This window comes from Dipodomys spectabilis, unplaced genomic scaffold, assembly GCF_019054845.1.
Source record: "Dipodomys spectabilis isolate Male_0828 unplaced genomic scaffold, ASM1905484v1 ptg000050l, whole genome shotgun sequence".
NCBI lineage: Eukaryota > Metazoa > Chordata > Mammalia > Rodentia > Heteromyidae > Dipodomys > Dipodomys spectabilis.
In genome coordinates this window covers 14451193-14471396 of record NW_024870727.1, presented here as the reverse complement: position 1 = coordinate 14471396, position 20204 = coordinate 14451193, and the positions used below count along the sequence as shown (strand labels likewise).

Below are 20204 nucleotides of genomic sequence, written 5' to 3'. Positions count from 1 at the left end.
AAGTTGAAGGTGTTCTCGCCTATGTTGAAGGGTCTCGCGTAAAGGGGCCAGGTTGGGTAAAGCGGGGAGAGAAAAAACATCTGGATCTGGAGGGGCAGTGGGCCCTTGAAGGGCTGGGCCACAAAAGGAAGGGATTTTCAGTAAATTGACCAGCAGTCATATCTAATACAACCGATGGACAAGCCGCGGGGGGCCGAGAGGCATGTTCAAGAACCTCCTCTCCCATTTTTACAAGTTTTAAAATTCCACTATCAAATAGAGAACATTTTAAAACTTCATTAATCAAATTCCAATAGGAAAAGGCGGTAGCAGGAACCTTTCCTGAACCAAAGATTTCATAATAATCTGTTAAACAATCTCCTACTCTTTGCCATCCTTTTGCATCTATGATTCCTACAAGTCCTCTATGAATGAGAAAAATAATTCTAAATCCTTTTTCTTAACCCGAGTTCCCCGTGTCTTGAAGGCCTCCTTGAGGTCTGACAGAAATAGATCATGTGACGAATTGCTTGTCCCATAGTGGGTCACTCACCATGCGCCGTCCTCACTCTCCTCCTGGATCTGTCTCTCGGTGGGGTCTGTCGAGGCAATCTCGCGATCTCGGACTGTACTTGGCCAAGTTTTCCCGGAGGACGGCGTTCCTTCCTCAGTCAGAGGCTCGTGCCCCACGTTGGGCGCCAGTTGTCCCGACCCGCAGGACTTCAACCAGGGCAGTGAACCTAAGCGAGAAGGAATGAAGGGACAAGAGACACGAAGAAGGACAGCAAGACAAGGATTCTGATCAAGCTGCCAATTTTTATTTTTCACACAAGGGTATTTATATGCTTGGAATAAGGAAGCTTTTTCATTGGCCGAAGCAGCAGCAGGGTACTTGCTTAGGGTAAGGTGAAAAGGTGGTTGTTAGTAGCTGCAGAGTGTTTACTTGGGGCAAGGTGAAAAGGTGGGATTCTGTAAACTCAGCCTCAAGATGTTCCAGTGAGATAGTTGGCTCCCAACAAGACACTTATTTCCAATAACCTGCTCAGAAAACCGAAAGTGGTGCTGTGGCTCAAGTGGTAGAGCGCTAGCCTTGAGCTGAAGAGCTGAGGAACAGCACCCAGGCCGAGTTCAAACCCCATGACCAATTCCCCCCGCCTCCAAAAAAAATACTAGTAATTTAACAATTATATGAATTAGGACTATTTGTTTCTGAGAATAAAATCACGACCTACTAAGTCATCTTTATATGGCTTTTACACAGTTTCATTCTCTAGCATAAAAACTGTGAAAAATAAATCTAGGTGCTAATGAAACAAGTTGGGATTTTTTTTGATTATTGTAAAAGTTTATTGAAAAAAAAGTTAACTATAAAAATGTATATGACCAAATTTTATACAATAAAGAAGTCCCTTTGGAGAAGAGATGCAGATTTCTCTGATGAGCCATCATTATTAAACTCGTTCCAAGGCTTCTAACATGATGATACTATTTCCTCGTATAACCACCATTCCAATATTGTTCTGTTGCCCACTAGTAGCCATCTCCACACATTCATCTATCACCAGATTCATGAATGGATCAAATCCCCACAATATTCCTTGGACATGTCTGCCACCGCTTAATTTCAATGATAGCTTCTTGTCCATAAATTTTTTTAGCTCAGGAGGGTGAGCTTTGCTCATGGTTTCTAATCGGCGGGCTCAGAGATACTTTGGAACTGAACTTGCTGCCTCCTTCACGTGCCCGCGGCAGAAACGACCATTGGTCTGACGTCACCCAAGTTGGGATTTTTTTTTTTTAAATAAAATAGCTTCATGTATTGGTTGAACCAGGCCTGGAGGCTCAGCCTAGCCAGGCTGCCGTTCTCCTGGCTCCGATGTCACTCTCAGCCATGAGTAGAAATGAGACACTAAACCCAGTGGCTGTAGATTCTGTTACTGCCCGTGGGAAAGCTTCCACCCTCACACTGGGCTTCATGAGGCCTGATTCACTGTGTAAAATGGAGGTGCTAAGATTGCCTTCTGCAACAAAAAAATAAGGCAAGAAGCCCTCTGAAATCTATAAAAATTATTTTTAAAAAATTTAACATGTGGCCAGACGACGGTGACTCATGCCTGTAATCCTAGCTACCCAGGAGGCTGAGATCTGAGGGTTGCAGTTCAAAGCCAGCCGGGGCAGGAAAGTCCATGAAACTCTTATCTCCAATAAACTACCGAGAAAACTGGAAGTGGCACTGTAGCTCAAGTGGTAGAGCATTAGCCTTGAGCTGAAGAGCTGAGGGACAGCACTCAGTCCCAGAGTTCAAGCCCCAGGACTGATCAAAAAAAAAAAAATAACATGTGCCAGGCACCCGTGGCTCACACCTATAATCCTAGCTGCTCAGAAAGGCTGAGATCTGAGGATGGCAGTTCAAAGCCAGCCCAGGAAGGAAAATTCATGAGACTCTTCTCTCCAATAAATGACCAGAAAACCAGATATGGTGCTGTGACTCAAGTGGTAGTGCGCTTGCCTTGAGCTGAAGAGGTGAGGGACAGTGCCCAGGTCCAGAGTTCAAGCCCCATGACTCCCACCCTTCCTCCAAAAAAACTAACATGTATAAAATGAAGAGATGAGAGGGTGGGCTGGAGGATGGGCCAGAGTCAAGTCATGTGATAACTTTGTGCAGTGAGGAAAAGATTTTCCCCCTAACAGACTCCAACCTGCACCAAAGCTCAGCTGCGTAAGTAGAACAGAAGCTGTGTTCTGCACTTGACTTTTGTGTGCCCAGGGGCAGCAGGTCGTCTCTAGAGCTGAGCGAGTGGCAGATGCAGAGGTCAAGGGCATCAGGGTTAAGACAGTCTCCAATTCTGACTCCCGTTCAGTAGAAGTGTGTGTGAGAGGCATCAGGATGAGTCTAGGTGCAGGGGTGAGTTGCTGTGCGTTCTAAAGGTGCTCATTTCCTTAATTAACTCGCAGGTGTATGATAATACTCAGCATCTGTGAAATGTAGTGGTTAAGTAGTTCCTTTGGCAGTTTTTAGATGGACAAAAAAATGAATGACACACAAATAGACACATATATGCACACACTATATATATGTGTGTATATAACAAGCACATGTTGCATATACACATTATACATGTATATATAATAGACATGTATGCACACTATATGTGTATATAACAGACCCGTGCAGGCATATACACTCTATGTATTTGCGTATATATACTAGACCATTGTATGCACATACTATAAATGTGTAGATAATAGGCACATGTATGCATACATACTCTTGAACATCATCTCATTTTTACTTTTTTTTTCTTTTTCCAGTACTGGGGCTTGATCTTAGGGCTTGGAGCTGTGCCTGAGCTTTCACTCAAGGATGGTGTTCTTCCACTTGAGCCATAGCTCTACTGACTTTTTGCTGGTTAATGGAGATAAGAGTCTCACAGACTATCCTGCTGAGGCTGGCTTTGGACCACACTCCTCAGATCTCAGCCTCTTGAGTAGCTAGGATTTCACAGTTGGCTGGCTCAGAAACAGACTCGGCACTTTGCTTCCCCTGGCCTCTCCTCTCCTTGGTGTTTGTTTACCTCAAGCACACAGGCCTTCTGGCTGTTACACACATGAAAACCATTCTATTTCATCTGCCTACAATCTGCTCACAGATGGTCACATGGACCAGTGCTTTCTGATGTTCAAGTGTCACCTCACATGATCCCTATCTTTGAAGACACTTCTGAAGTTAGGTTGCTTCTAAGCTGTACTTTTACTTTTAACTTTTTAATGTCTTTGATGCCTTCAAGAGTCACTGTGGTTCACAATTGTGACCATTCCTCCTGTATCTGCCATCTACCAGCTGGCCCTCAGAGTGCACGCAGCAAATCAGGCACCTCCGAGTTTGGAGCTTGCATGTCTAAGAAAGAAGAATCTGGACTCCTTTTCTTCCAGTCTGGATTCTTTGTCCCTGAGGTAAAGCAAATGCCAATGTCATCAAAAACAAGAAGACACAATTAATTCTCCAGGTGGTACAGTTCTGTGATCCAAACACCACGCCAGCTACCTCTGCAAACCTGTATTTTCCCAACCAGATAAATCCATGTGTGCCTTTATTTTAAACTTCATATCTGTTTAGAAATTTTACCTTCGGTAGATATTTATAAGTATGAATTGTGTAGATATTTTCCAGGAAGATTTTATGAAGAATATGAGATTTTTTTTTATTGTCAAATAATTTGGTTTTCAAAGCCTACCACTGATTTATTGCTCTGTTTTAAAAATGAAAAAGTTGTAAAACAATAAATAAGAAAAATCTCAGGGATAGTCGGCAGAATACTGATGGTAAGATCTGAAAGGAAAGCTTTTGGGATTCAAGCTTCCCCAACATTGATTCCAATTACGTTGTCACCGACCAAAGTTATTTACAAGAAGCAAGTTTTCCCACGTGGCGCCACTAACTTATTTGGAAACGTACTTGTTTCCAAAGAGGGCTTTTTTTGCCTGACTTATTTCACTTATAGGAAATTCAGTAGCTGACCTTCAGTCTTCATTTACACCCAATATTGCAGAAGCCCTTATGATGAATAACTATCACAATGTCAGTTTACCAGACAATCTAAAATTTCTTGGGGGGGAAAAAGTAGTGAAATGGCTCCCAGAAAACCTATCCTTCTTAACGCAATGCTCAGCTCTGGATTTTGTTTTATTTTCTTTTTGCAGCTCTTTGTCCTCCAGGCAGTAATTTTATGTCTCAAAATCTTGGTTTCATTGCAGAAAATAAGGCTGGAGATGGAGTGAAAGGATTTTAAGTGTATGCATTCTCCTGGTCTTTGGACCAGCCTTTCTTACTCCAGGGGCTACAGGCAGATTTCCTATGTATTATGACACAGTCATAAAAGTCAGCAATCTGGTTTCCATACCTGCATTGTCTGTTTGCTTCCCTTTCATTCTAGGAAACTGACCCTTCTGTCCACTTTTCCCATCTCTCACGTTTCATCTTCAAGTGAAGTTTGTTTTCCCCTGCCATTTCAATTTTGAAATCTTAATTCCTATTACGCTGGTATTTGTAGGTGACCCCTTTGAGAAGTGCTACAGTTATGACAGTGGCACTCTTTAAAATGGGATTATGTTGGGCTGGGAAGGTGGCTCAGTGGTAGAGTGCTTGCCTCACATGCATGAGGCCCTGAGTTTGATTCCTCAGCACCATATAAGCAGATAAAAAAGCTGAAAATGGCACCGTGGCTTAAGTGGTAGGGTGTTAGCCTTGAGCTGAAGAGCTGAGGGACAGTGCCCAGGCCCAGAGTTCAGACCCCACAACTGACAAAAAAAAAAAAGAATGGGATTATGTCCTTATAAGAGGAATCCAAGTGAAGAGATGATAGGAAGTGGTTGGTTTGCAATCTAGAAGGAGGCCTGAACCTGTACTGAGGGATCTGGGCTTCCAGAAAGCCCAGGAATAAATTGTTGCTGTGTACAATCGACCTAGTATGTGGTACTTCCTCATAACAGTCCAAACGCAACATGCTGCACCATGGGTATGGCCATGCGGCACATGAGTACAAGGACAACGTCACTGCTGGCAAAGATGGTAGCCAATCAACAGAGATGGTGGCCAATCAACAAAGATGGTGACCAATCAACAAAGATGGTAGCCAATCAACAAGTGGCCAATCAGAATCCCTCCACAAGCATTCAGTGTCTATATCAAGAAATCCTTAATTTATTTGTCTGGTGTGGGGAACAGAGGAGGCTGAAACTCAGAAGAAGCCAGTAACTCCCTTCCATCTTGTGCAACAGAAATCAGGAAGCCAGTGTGTGGTAAAGGAGGGAAAAGGTGATTCAGTGAGCCAAGCAAAGTAGAAGCTGGGGCAGGAAGATTGCCCTGCCTGGCTGCTTCCTGCTGCTTTCCTGGTCCTAAGTTCTCTAAAGAACAGAAGTTCTTTAAACAGTAGGAGACTCGTTCTAGAACTGTCATGAAGGCCACTCAACTCCAGCACCTCATACTTTGGGCAACTTTCAATCCAAAAATTTCCAATTCCTTTGGTTTGGCAGAGTGCACTAGGTATCAATCACTTGATCAGTTGTGTGTTCTGGCCAGGGGGTGGGAAGAGTGTCATACAGCAGGACCATGACTGCCAGATGTCCAATTCTGTGTATCTAGAGAAGTTTCTCAAGAAACAAAGAATTGTGAGCTGGAGTGTTACAACAGCCATCTGCTTCACTGTGTCTACCTGCCTTTCTCCTCTATTGGAAGCTTTCAGAACTGTGCTGCCTAGACTATTGCAGTCGCTGCTGTCCAGCAACAGAGGGTCTAACCTGCCTCCTTTTATTGACCTCGAAGCACTGTTTTAGAAACTATACTCACAAAACTAAGGACTTCCGTACCTCTAGGCCAGCATTTTGCTGGCTTGTTGCAGATAGAGTCACACAGGCTTTTCTGCTAAGGCTGTCTTTGAACCACAATCCTCTGGGTCTTAGCCTTCTGAATTGTTAAGATTATAGGTGTGAACCACTAGTGCCCAGCTGCAAAATAACAGTTTTCCTTCAGCAACTTAGTCCTCCATTCCCTGCCTCTTGTCCAGAAATCTTCCTACTATGGGAAAATCCTGTGACAGCAGCACAGCCATTGCTGTGATAATATGGAGGCTCTGGAAACATCCATCACCCAGGTGACAAACCCATGATGGAGTTATATGCTAATAGAATATTAGAGGATTAGAAGAGATCAAGTTAGAAAACACCCACTGGCTAAGAAGAATGTTCTCTTTATACATGTACCACCTTGGGTCAACTTCATGGCTATTTTCATACACTTGTTTCTTAGAGAGATCTTTGAAGGAACATATACCAAGGGTGAGTTCATGTTATTTCCTAATCACTTACACAGAAAGCTGGAAGATTCATTTACACTTTTTTTTTTTTTTGTCAGTAGAACTTGGCTTGGGTGCTGTCCCTCAGCTCTTCAGCTCAAGGCTAGTGCTCTACCACTTGAGTCACAGCAATACTTTCCGGTTTTCTGAGTGGTTTATTGGAGATAAGAGTCTCATAGCTTTCCTGCCCATGCTGGCTTTGAACCGCGATCCTCAGATCTCAGCCTCCTGAGTAGCTAGGATTACAGGTGTGAGCCACCAGCACCCAGCTTGCACTAACTTTTAACACAACATTATTGCTTTCCAAGCTACACTTATTTTAGTATTACATCTACTGATGAGCCAATTCTCTGCTCACTTATTTGTTCCTAATATCTATTTATTAGATAGGTATTACTTGATAGAAATGTAGGGAACTCTGAGGCTGAGCTTGAGGCCAGGACAGGGTTAAGAGGTTGGAATGCTGCCTAATCAGTAGTCAGAAGGCTGAGAGCTAGATACTAGAAAAGGTGGAACAGACAAGGCAAAGCAAATGTGTAAGTTACTATGAACTGGACCCTGTGATGCTTGAGTTAGAGTTGTTTGGACCCTATAAAGCTTGACACATTGGGACTAAGATGACTGTGTTACAGTTAATAAGTGTTCATTGCTTCCTTTTGCTGCCTTAAAATAAGGGAGTCAGTTATTAATGTGTACACAAACTGTCTCATGTGAATGGTTGTAACCACAAGATAGATTGATAGCTTTTTTTCTGCATATACCTGTGCTAGCCTCCCCTGTACTGAACTGAATACAGAGGCTTGCTTATGGGAACTCGGGGCCCAAGAACCAATGAACCTTGTCCTCCTAGTCTCTGCTTGCTTCACACTTTCTCCGTCTTTTCTAATTTCTTCAATTCCAATATCTCTTTGTGTCATGTCATACTGTTCTAGGCTGCGGCATATGGTTTGGATTTTACAGAAGTAGTGCACTGAATAATCACTGAAACTCTTTGTTTGTTTGTTTTTATGTTTGCATTATTGGTGACCCAATTTTGTTATTAATTTGCATAAATTACTCCTAGAAGGAACAGTTATGACAAATGCCGTTCAAATGCATTTGAGGCAAAATGTTTCAAATTAAATATTGTCCTTAATTAGCTCTTTTTATAGATGGTGCATTAATTCTCTGTCTGTGATTCATAATCAATGCCAAACATAATTGTTTTCAGTCATCAGATTAAATTGTGTATAGATAAATACATACCTATCACCTATATCTATTTATCATCTACCTACCTACCTATCTATGCCTGTATGTAACATGTAGATATTTTTCAGTGTTCATTTCTTTGTCCCTCTGAAAAACTTGAAATTTGGTATGACTATTTCTGTAGTCAATGATAAAATATCATAATATGAATTTTCTAACTTTTTGAGATTGTTTTTAAGCTGTTTCTTATATGTTTTTTATTGTAAAAATATTGCACAGAAGGGTTATGTTTACATGAGAAAGATAATGAGTACATTTCCTATTGAGCATTGTTACCTCCTCCTTTGTTTTTCCCCTCCCATCCCTTACCTCCTCGCCTCCCCAGCTCCCTCACCCACCCCACCATCCGCTGAAGTTGTAAAGTTCTTTTTTAACATAATGTCTTGTACATCTCATTGTTACAATGGGTCAACCTGTATCCTTATTTCAGCATTTTGTTATTTCCCTTCCCCTCCCCAAATTAGAAAAATGTATATACAAGATGCAGGGCACTTACATCAAATACAGTGAAAACAGGGGTTATATTGTGGGGGAGGAACATACAAAAGACAAAAAAAAACACATAGTACATTATAAGTACATTAAAAACAACAACAACAGAGATAAAACTTCTTGTGTCCCTATCTTGAGAGTCATTTTTCTTAACATCATCTTATCTGGTCACATGTATGTACATAGCTTTTGACCTTTTCTACTTGTCCCAGACATATACTGGTTATTGCAAATAAGGGAAACCATGGGACCTATGTTTCTTTGGGCCTGGTTTACTTCACTTAATATAATTTTTTCCATCTTCCCATTTCCTAACAAATGGGGCGATGTCATTCTTTCTGATGGAGGCATATAATTCAATTATATATATACCACATTTTCTTGATCCATTCATCTACTGAGGGGCATCTGGGTTGGTTCCATATCTTAGCTATTGTGAATAATGCTGTGATAAACATAGTTGTGCTGGTAGCTTTAGTGTGGTCTTGTTTGTGATCATTTGGGTAAATGCCCCAAAGTGGGATTGCTGGGTTATAGGGGAGCTCTATGTGGAGTCTTTTGAGGAACCTCCATACTGCTTTCCAAAGTGGATGAACAAGTTTACACTCCCACCAACAATGCAGTAGGGTTCCCTTAAGCTGTTTTTTCTTGTTTTTTGGATTTTTTTTTTTTTTGGTCAGTCATGGGACCTGAACTCTGGGCCTGGGCGCTGTTCCTCCTCAACATTTCAGTGTAAGGCTAATGCTCTACCACTTGAGCCACAGCAACACTTCCAGCTGTTTCTGCTTACGTGGTGCTGAGGAATAGAACCCAGGGCACCATGCATACAAGGCAAGCACTGTACTGCTGAGCCACCTTTTCAGCCCCTTCCAGACCCTTAAACTGTTTTTTTACTACAATTTTAGCTTGAATGGTGTTATGGTTTGGATCTGAAACGCACTTCAAAGGCTACATGTTAAAGGTTTGGTCTCCAGCTTGGTGCTACAAGTAAGTGGCAGAGCAAACACAGAAGTCATGTCTATCACATCCTCTGTCTCCTCTCCACCCACGGCAGCTCAGAGTCACAGGTCTTGTAAGGTTGAGGCTGGAAGTATGAACTTCAGTCTGATGGTCAGGAGCCTAACAGAGAAAACAGCAGGGAGACCCAGTTCTCATGGGTAAAACCGCTCATATAGCTTTAGTTTATGTTGTCCTTTATTAATTCCTGTCCTTTAATCCTGTTACATCTGAATAGCCAGCTGTCTTAATCCCAGCTCCAGACCAGTGTATTGATTTATGATCACTCCTGCCTTATCTTTTATTTTATTTTATTTTTTTGTCGGTTTGGGGCTTGAACTCTGGCCCTGGGCACTGTCCATCAGCTCTTCATCTCAAGGCTAGTGCTTTACCACTTGAGCCACAGTGCCACTTCTGGCTTTTTCCGTTTATGTGGTGCTCAGGAATCCAACCTAGGGCCTCATGCATGCAAGGCAAGTACTCTACCACTGAGCCACCTTCCCAGGCCCCTTTCCTTCTTTGATTGTTGTTTTCTTTCTCATTTGAAAGCCCATACAACCTTACCCAGGTCGCTTTTTGGAGATGATTTCTATATTTATGTGGCTATGTCTATTTATACATATATTTCTGTATATGTATTTAGAAATATATAATCTTGTGGGAGACAAATATTCCTTCTTCATTTCCTATTTAACCATTCTTTTAATCTGAAGCAATATGAACTTTCTTAGTTGGATCATTTTCCCAGCAGAGGCAAAATGAAGTAGAGAAAACAGTGGACATTTTCCATGTTTCTCTTGTATCCAATACGTAATTAAGCTATTCCCTACCAATTTCTTATTGTGGTAAGAAGACTAGCGCAGGTATAGCATTATGTCTAAGTGTTTCTGTTCATATGAACATTTTATTGAACATATTAAAAAATAATTGTTTCTAGTACTAGAGCCTCTATAGTATATACAAACTAGATTTCTTATTTAAATGTTTCTTGTGTTAACACTGATTGGTTTACAATTTATTTATTTTAACTCAGGAAAGGTTTCAAAGTGGAAATGTTTACATAATGGTCAGATTGTCTTGCAAGCCAATTCTGATCTTATATGCAAGATCCAATTATAATAGGAACTGCACTTTGGCCTTATTAATAAAGATCAGCAGAGACAGAATTCCATACATCTTAATCAAATCCCCTGTGACTAATTCAGTCCAAACGTTTATGCTTGTAAGTATTCCATGTGGAACTTACCAGGATCAATAGCAAGTGAACCCCAAGATTACTGAAAGTCTAGAAAAATATAAAATATGGAATCATTCATGTTTGAACAGCATAGGTTATATTTTGCTGGGGAAATTACTCTTGATTTTTTTTTCTTTTTTGGGGACTTGAACTCTGGGCCTGGATGCTGTCCCTCAGCTCTTCAGCTCAAGCAAGTGCTCTACCGCTTGAGCCACAGCGTCACTTTCAGTTTTCTGGTGGTTAATTGGAATATGAATCTCATGGACTTTCCTGCCTGGGCTGGCTTTGAACCATGATCCTGAAATCTCAGCCTCCTTCGTAGCTAGGGTTCTAGGCATGAGCCCACTGTGCCTGGCTTTTTTTTTTTATGTAAAGTTTGTGAGATATTTCAGAACTGTCTTCTTTCCTGGGTGTTGGAGGATCGGCTGAGTGGGAGTGACTGGTCTCTGTCAGACATGTGATGGTAACATCTTGCCTTGCACTGGCTCCGTCCACATTCAATTCAAGTTCATTCCCATCTCTTATTGCTTAACGTGTCCTTGAGTAAGCACTGCAGGAGCAAAGCACAATGCTAGGTTGTGCTAATTAAGGATCCCTTAGGTGTAGGGAATGATGGCCCTGTTTGCTTTTGTCATACATAGAGATCTTCTAGAAGCTCTGGCAGGAAGACAGGTCTCATTGGAACAGGAAAGCTGCAGGATTTTCTTCTCTGCCTCTCTCTGATCCACATGCCCCCTTCTGTTTCCCTTTTCTCTCTGATTAAGAGAATCCATGAGTCCATAGAATCATACCTCTGCCATGTTCTGCTTTCTTCTGCTTTCTCTGTTCTCTTAACTGTTTGTATGTGATCCATCAGAGCGGGGTTGGTTAACTTTCTTGTCATCATGACAAATATCTGAGATCAACAACTTACAAGGAGGAGAGATTTATTTGGGCTTATGTGTCCCAAGTTTTCCATTTCCAGTTGGTTGGTTGGTTCCATTGCTATGGAGCTGTGGTGAGGCGGGACACCACAGGGGTGAGAGCATGTGGTAGGTTAATGCTGCCCACCTCATGGTGGACAGGAAGTGGGAGGTCAGAGAAGATCCTGCTGTTTGGAGTTGGGGAGGAATGGGGTGGGGGTGGGGTGGGGGGCAGGAAGGGCCTGGAAGGGCCCTGTGAGTGGTGGACTTGGTGTGAGGAACAAGACGTCATGCCATGAGCATCATGGGAGGAATACATCTGAGTCCTATAGTAAAAGGTTGACAAGTAAAGAGGTCCTAAGGACCAACATTTGGAGATTTCCATAAAATAACAGGGTGTCAATTTTCTAGGAGATGGGGAAGATGGGGAAGGAATTGAACTCAAGAGGATGCCAGAAAGAGCAATGATACAGAGAATGGGAGGTTTGTGTGTCCTATGGAAGGCCTCTCCCACAACAACAGACTGTGGTCATTGGCTCTCCTCAGCCACCGAGAGTGTTCTCAGAGGACACTTAGCTAACTTGAAAGCCCTGGTACACATCCCCAGGGACCATCAAACCAATGAAGTAGGAGGGGCTAACATTTTTTTTTAAAGGATCTACCGTGTACATATTACTCAGTTTAGTGGCTTAAACACACACACACACACACACACACATTCAGTTTAGTGAAATCACTAGGACTTTTTTTCTATCCATTCACAGGACTGATTTCTCCCTCCCTCTGTGGGAGGGGACCTCTAAAGCCTCAGCCTGTCAGCCCGTCTGCTCACCCTGTCTGCTCTGGGCTGGGCCTGCCCCAGCTGCCTGTGTCACCTTGAGCTGCCCTTCTCTATAAACTACTTCTTTATAACCAAAGCCACAAGCTATTTGGTGGATGCTTTCCAAACACTTGTTCACTGTTATGCACGGAAGCACTTTTTATCCAAAAAGAGATCAACAAAAACAAACACAGAATCCCTCCTTCCTTTCTCTGAAACACAGAATTTAGGAAAAAAAATAAATGAAAACATGGAGAAAACACATTGCCTCTTTATTCTTTCACACCTGACCGCTCTGGATCTCATCTCCTTACTTGTTTTTGAAAAAGATCTGCATTAGTTACTGTAAAGCCGAATTTGGAAATCCTTACCCAAAAGACCACCAGAGACCGTCACCAATGTAAAAGCAAAGGAGTCTTTATTGCAAGCTCAAGCTTGCCCCCCCCCCGCCCCCCCCTGCCCCCCAGTACATGACAGCAGCCCACGACGCTGAGAAGCCCTGAGCCCAGGGTTACAGCACTTTTTATACATTTTTTAGGGAAGGCAGGGGCTTTGCATACATCATAACTTTTTGTAACAGATGACTACAAACCGAGAGAAAATCATAAAACAACTTTATAGTATGAATGGCGCACTACAAAGCGGGAAAGGACCAGAAACAAGTTGTTGGTTAGATCAAGGGGCTGATGTACTTTAAACTGGTTGGCTTGCACCACCAAGGAGTCTCAAACTGCAGGGTGTCTGGTTTAGATAATGGTCACCAGACCCTAGGTAGGGCTGTTCTGGAGTTTCAGATATGGTAATTCCAGACATTGTGGCTGAAGAGGGTCAAGGGTTAGGTTGCAGAACTGAGATGGGGGTCTTAAGCGAAATGGAGTTGCTTAGGTTCCTCAGTGACCTTCTGGAAACTATTTACAAAGTAGGACGTCATTTGACATTGCAAATAAGTAAAAGTAGAAGGCTGGGGCTGAAAAGACTAGAATACTTTCAAATTAAAAATAGCTGAAGGCTGGGCGCACTGGCTCACACCTGTAATCTTAGCTACTCAGGAGGTTGAAATCTGAGGATCACAGTTCAAAGCCAGCCTGAGCAGGAAAGACTGTGAGACTCTTATCTCCAGTAAACCATCCAGAAAACTGGAAGTGGCTCTGTGGCTCAAATGGTAGAGCTGAAGAGTTGAGGGACAGCACCCAGGCCTAGAGTTCATGCCCCACGACCAAAAAAAAAAAAAAAAGTTGAGGATGAGTGCTGGTGGCTCCAACACGTATCCTAGCTACTTAGGAGGTTCAGTTCTGAGGACTGAAGTTTAAGGCCAGCCCCAGGCAGACAACTCTCCGAGAAACTCTTTATCTCCAACTAACTAGCAAAATGCCAGAAGTAAAGGTGTGGCTCAAGTGGTAGAACACCATCTTTGAGTGAAAAAGCTAAGCAAGGGTATGAAGCCCCAGAACCTGCACACATAAAAATAAATAGTTGTGGGACAATTGAACACAGATTTTCTAGTTCTAAGCCAGGTGCTGGTGGCTCTCACCTGTAATCCTTGCTGCTTTGGAGGCTGAGATCTAAAGATCACAGTTCATAGCCAGCCCAGGCTATTCAGAACAAGCTGCAAATGGCCCTATGGCTCAAGTAGTAGAGTGCTAGTCTTGAACAAAAGCAGTTCAGGGCCTGAGTTCAAACCCAGGACTGGCAAAAAAGAAAAAAAAAAAAAAGATTTGTTCTAATGTTACTAGCCTGAATTTTAAACAAATAAGGGTTTTTTATTTGTTTGTCTTGTTGTTTTTCACCTAAACTGTGTGGTTTCTCTTGTGTTAGTTACCCATATTGCCCCGGCCTGCGGGGTCGGTCAACAAGGGCTCGAAGAGGAACTGACCTGAATGAGAGACAAACCAGACACAAGGAAGGAGACCAAGACAGGGTTCTGATCAAGGTCTGTTTATTGAACTTACAAGCAGGCTTATATACTATAAATGAACGAGGAAGTGGTTGCAACATATTGGTAACACAATATTTTACAAAAAAAAAATGGAATGCAGCTGGGTGGGGTAAGTAAAAGATCAGTATCTATCTTCATGATAAATCTGAGCCACAGGGAGGTCTGTTACAAAATTCCTTAATCGATATGTTATGAGCTGACAATTGGCTTTGTGGTTAAGCAATAACTCTAGCAAATGATAGCTTTAGGAAAAGTTTTACAGTGGTCTCCGACACCATATAATTGGAGGTGAGTGAGTGGAATTCATACTAGGTCTTAGTTAATACCCAGAAGATGGATAGAATTAATGACACGCATTTAAGAGAAACAAATGTACTAACATTTTATTTTGCATAAGAACTTGTGCATATTTAGTATTTTATTTTTGTAACATTAATAAGAATTTGGCTTATTAGATTGTTTCTAGCTTAAAATGTGAAAATGGAGTAATGGGTTGACACTGGTGAATTTATGTAAGAATTTCACTAAATTTATATATAGTACCAGAATGTTTAATAGACTTTAAAGTTCACCATATTTTTAAGATTAATTCATCCAACATATAAATTATTTGATTACTTGGAAAGATTTGTCATTCAGAAAATTAAAAGACTTTAACAAAAGAAAATGTATGAAATTTATAAACCAGTTTAAAACACTTTAAAAGATTTAATTAACTAACTTTGAAAATGGAACCAACTATTAATTAAAGGCTATTAAAAATGACAGCTCAAATGTACTAAGCTTAAGCATGGAATAATGAGATTTGCAAGTTGAACTTGTATCCTTATGGCTTTAAGTGAATAAATTAAATTGATTATTAGTTTTTAAAATCAAATGACTGCTAAATAATTTTTCTGTGGCTATAGAGAAACTCATAAATGGGAAAAGAGAGAAAGAAGGAAAGAAAGAGAAAAGGAAAAGGGAAGAAGGAAGGAAAGAAGGAAGGAAGGAAGGAAGGAAGGAGGGAGGGAGAGAGGAGAAGGAGGCATGGAGGGAAAGATGGAAAGAGGGAGGGGGAAGAAGAAAGGAAAAGGAAGGAAAGGGAAGGAAAGAAGGAAGAAGGAAGAAAGAAAGAAAGGAAAGGAAGAGAAGGAAGGAAAGAGAAAGAAAGAAGAAAGAGAAAAAAGAAAGTAAAAAGAGAAGGAAGGAGAGAGGGATAAAAAGGAGAGATGAGGGGAGGGAGGGGAGAAGGAAGGAAGGAAAAAAGAAGGAAAGAAAGAAAGGGAAGGAAGAGAAAGAAGGAAAGGAATGAATGAAAGGGAAGGGAAGGGAAGAAGAAAGAGAAAAAGAAAGAGGAAGGAAGGAAGGAAGAAAGAAAGAAAGGAAGAAGGAAGGAAGGGAAAGCTGGAGGGAGGGGAGAAGGGAGGGAGGAAAGAAGACTCCAACAAAGTTAAACTTAAAAACAATTGTTGCTTTTGGGGAAATCATCTTCACAGTGAGAACATATTGTGCTTTAGAGCCAATGAAGTTAAACAAAACAGTATGAGAAGGAAAGGTTTGCAGTAATTCTTTATTGTTTATTAATTGCATTTTACCACATATTTTATATTTAGATGTATATTTCTTTTTCTATTTCATTAAATATAAAATTGGATCCATACTTTTATATTTAAATAGAATCAATATTTATTTACCACTTATTTTTCCCCAAGTTTGCATGTTAAAAATCTTAATTTCTGTGTTGGCTAGATTTCATGATCCAACAGATGTGTGTGTGTGTTATCCTGGGGCTTGAACTCAGGACCTGGACACTGTCCCTGAATGTTTTTGCTCAAAGTTAGTGCTCTACCACTTCCAGCTTTGGGTGATTAATTGGAGATAAGAGTCTCACAGACTTTCTTGCCCAAGCTGGCTTCAAACCAAGATCCTCAGAACTCAGACTTCTGAATATAGGATCACAGGCATGAGCCAACAGCACCTAGCTTGTTCAAGTAGATTTTATAAAGTGCTCTTAGGTGTTTTCAGTTGTTTGAAATAGCTTTCATATGTTATATCTACATACTTCCTATATTATGTGTATATTATAGTATGGAATATACACACCTATCATAACCTTGGTGGTTTCCAACAGAAATGTATAGTTCTAGAGGCCAGAGTGGTGACCCAGGTACCATCTACCAGGGATTTCCTACCTGATGTGCAAAAGGCCATTTCTGCATCTCCACCCAAGGATGCTTCCTTCATTAGACAACAAAAAACTTACTATTTCCTAACAGAAAATGCAAATTTGTAAAATGCAACCTACATCAAGTTTAAAAGAAGAAACACAACGCATACACTGAACAAGGGACAAATAGAAAACATAGGGTTGGAGGCATGCTCAGGTGGCAGAACACAAGCCACTGAGTGAAAAGGTCAGATACCGACTTAAGTCCTAGTCTCAGAGAAAAAAAAAAAGCATCATGGATGCCTGGGAACACCTTCAATTAGTAGTATATGCTATGTATCTTGTGATGAAAAGAAACTGTCATTAAAACATGGTACTTTTTATTAGCTATATAATCTAAAAACTATGAGGAAACTTTGGACTGTACCTCTCCAAGGTCACAGATATTTAAAACATGTATTTCTTCAGAGTGTGGGAAATATTCCCATCTTTAGGAAATCTGGTTATTTTTTTCACATGGTGAAACTGAGAAAAATTATATCAAGAACTCCTTTTTCTAAAGTAATTTTAAATACCTCAGCAATGCACATCTTGGGAAATATAATTTTTCATCTCAGACTTGGAAACAGTTTATAATCAAGTAAACATACTCAAATCTTACTGCTCTACATCAGATGGTCAAAAATTAAATAATAATTGAAACCACGGTAGGATTCTTAAATTGCATCTTCAGCTTTTTATAGAGAAGTGCCTTTATTTTCTGAATGTAAACTTCATCCTAAAGACAACCTAGATTGATGGAAAATCTACAAGCAAGACACAGTTTGTTTCAGATCAAAATAAGTGGTTACTACTCAACATCATGAATTTAAGAGATATATAAAAATTAAGTCAATGTATGTGTATGACTGTTGCCTCAAGAAATTCTGTGCTAAGTGTTTGATCCTTTTTCAATTTTCTGCTTTCTCTTCTCATACATCTTCGTTAGCTTTTGCTCCATCTCTGAGGATGGCTGTGGTTTGTGCTTTTTTGAAGGACCCAGGTAATCCATCACTAACATCCTGGAAAGCAGAGTAGCTAAGACAAACACCACATATGAGCCCCAAGTCCTTGAATAAAATAGTTACAGCAACTCGTGATGTACATGGCTAGCAAAGAACTTGCTGCCAGACCTCCTCAGAGCAGAGGCTGGACCAACGTTGATGGAGCTGTTCAATGCTCTGTCTCTTCTTCACTTGGAATGTTCACCAAGTCCTTCTTAGTGCTTGGGCCCCGACAGTGGCCAAATTCCTCATCTTTGCTATAATAAATAGTAGGAAGAGCAATTATGGTGACCTGTCCACTCTGTACCTGTGTGCTCTGGGACATCTACTTCTGCAACATTAACCCTCAGAGCTCCCTGTTCAGAAAACCTTTCCTACCCTGGCTGGAGATTTTGCTTGACAAATTGGGTGCCCCAGGACATGAAATCCCATCATCCACGCTTCTAGAAGCTCTGGCCTTCGAGATGCTTGCCTTCGGATGGCTATGGAACACCAAAGCAATGCCAAGGCCTCCAGGCCAGGGGTCTCTTAGATGACACAACTTTCAGAGCTGGCACTAGGTTCGGCTGCTCGTAAGTACCAGAAATGGGCATTGAATTATTCTTTCTGTGCCAGGATTTCAAATTTTTGATGATGCACTTTTTGTTCAGTTTTTTAAAATTGCTTCATATAGAGGCTAGACTCCAGAATGCAAACATGAGAGTCACACTGTCTTCATAGAATTCTGTATTTGAGATAATATATTTGATAACAAGGTAATTAAAGCCAAAGATAGAAAATGATCCAATTTGGGGGAGGGGGCGGGGAAAGAGTGTGACCAATATTTGGCTGAGTATTGAGAACAAATCTGTACCTTTGTTGTTATTTCTGAATTGGTGTTGCCTGGTGGCTTTACCTAGCTGTTAATTAAGTGCCAAGGAAGCCTTAGTCATTAACTCCTTAGATCCCCAGGATACGATTTATTTGTTGCACCAATTGACTGAGCTCACTAATAGACAATGCCTTGAAAACACTGAGAATTTCTAGCTCATAATATGTTAGATGGAAAAAGCAATTCTAATTTAGTTTCTCATTCATTTTAATTTGGGTTAGCAGATGTTCAGTGCATACTGCAGTCAAACTATTCTGTTTGCATTGTGGAAGAGCTTGTAATAGCAATTGATATATGTGTGTGTGTGTGTGCGCACACGCACGTGCACATGTGTGTATTTTAATCTCCTTCTGGAAATTAAATACCATAAATACCAGATCCATTTTATTTTCTAATTTATGTAGACTACCCCCAAGAACACAATCAGGCTCACAAAAATTCAAGGAGTATTTTTTAATTCATTTTTTAAAATGATGGCTACATTAAGAAAAATAAGGGAAAGCATGTGAGATGAATTGAATAAAGATCTCAGCTTTCCAGAGAGCCAAACCACTGTGAGAACTAAGGTCAATACATGTTTATTATAGGAAATTTGAAACTTAGAGAAGAAAAACCTGTGATGATTAGTTATGTATATCAACTTGACTAGGCCACAGGATGTCCAGATATTTGATGAAGCACTGTCTCTGGATGATCTCTGAGGGCCTTTCCTTTTGCAATTAGCATTAGCACATTAGGACATTGCCCAGGACCTGGAGGGCCTGAAAAGGATCAAATAAGTAGAGCTTTGTCAAGCTGCAATGCAGATTTTTCTTCTGCTCGTGGATTGGGACACATCCCGCTCTGGCTTCTCAGGCCTTTGGCCTCAGACAGAATGACACCATCAGATTCCCTGGGTCTACAATTTGTAGATGCCAGGTTGTAAGACTTCTCAGCTCCTACGGTCTCATGAACTAATTCCTTAGAATAAGCACAGTTCAATAGATAGTATTCATTCTTTTATGTATGGAAATAAAAATCAGGGTCTAGAACTTTCCCATGCTGGGAATGCCAAGATCCTCCTACAGATCACCATGGAGACAGTGTGACATCCAAGACACAGGCTCCTGGGCATGATGTCTTGGCAGGTTGTATGGTTGAGATATGACTGAATTGCTTCTCCATTGGGTATGTGCTGGAAGCTTGGCTGGCAGTGCTACTGTAGTGGGGGCCTAAGGGAGATAATTAGTTCGTGGGAGCAGGACCCTGAGGAAGGATTAATGGTGGTCTCTGGTCTCTTGGTGTGAGTTCTTACAAGTGCATGAACTTGACCCTCCTACCAGTAGCCTGTTCCCTTTCAATGGCTCTGCAATGCTGTGATACAGCTAGGAGGCCCTCACTGGGGCGCAGTGGCCATGGTCTTAGACCATCAGAACAGTGAGCAAAATAACCCTTCTTCCCTATAAAGTATTCAGTCTCAGGTATTTCGTTATGAACAGCAACCTTCAGGCAGACGTTGGCAGAGAATTTTGCTTTGCAGCTTATGGAGGAAATTCAGGGTTTTGATTGTATTTCCCATTTGGCTAAATCCATAGGTTTTAGTGTATTCCTAAACTGATTCCATTATGAGGAAGATAAATTGTTTCTTCTAAAGTCAGCAAGAAGCTTTTGAGAGATTAATGGTCAATATCTGACCAT

The 20204-nt window shown here is 41.1% G+C and overlaps 1 protein-coding gene across 1 annotated transcript; it reads right to left on the bottom strand.

Annotated features, from left to right (window-relative positions):
• Positions 1-1308: 1308 nt before the first annotated feature.
• Positions 1309-1718, bottom strand: LOC122107289 (small nuclear ribonucleoprotein G-like). The gene has a single exon (XM_042678904.1). It carries the CDS (start codon positions 1659-1661, stop codon positions 1431-1433), a length of 231 nt encoding a protein of 76 aa, XP_042534838.1. The 5' UTR covers positions 1662-1718; the 3' UTR covers positions 1309-1430.
• Between the last annotated feature and the right edge of the window lie 18486 nt (positions 1719-20204).

What these genes read in the sequence shown, in the direction of transcription:
- LOC122107289 (XM_042678904.1), bottom strand. Translation starts at nt 1,661, where the DNA reads ATGAGCAAAGCTCACCCTCCTGAGCTAAAAAAATTTATGGACAAGAAG.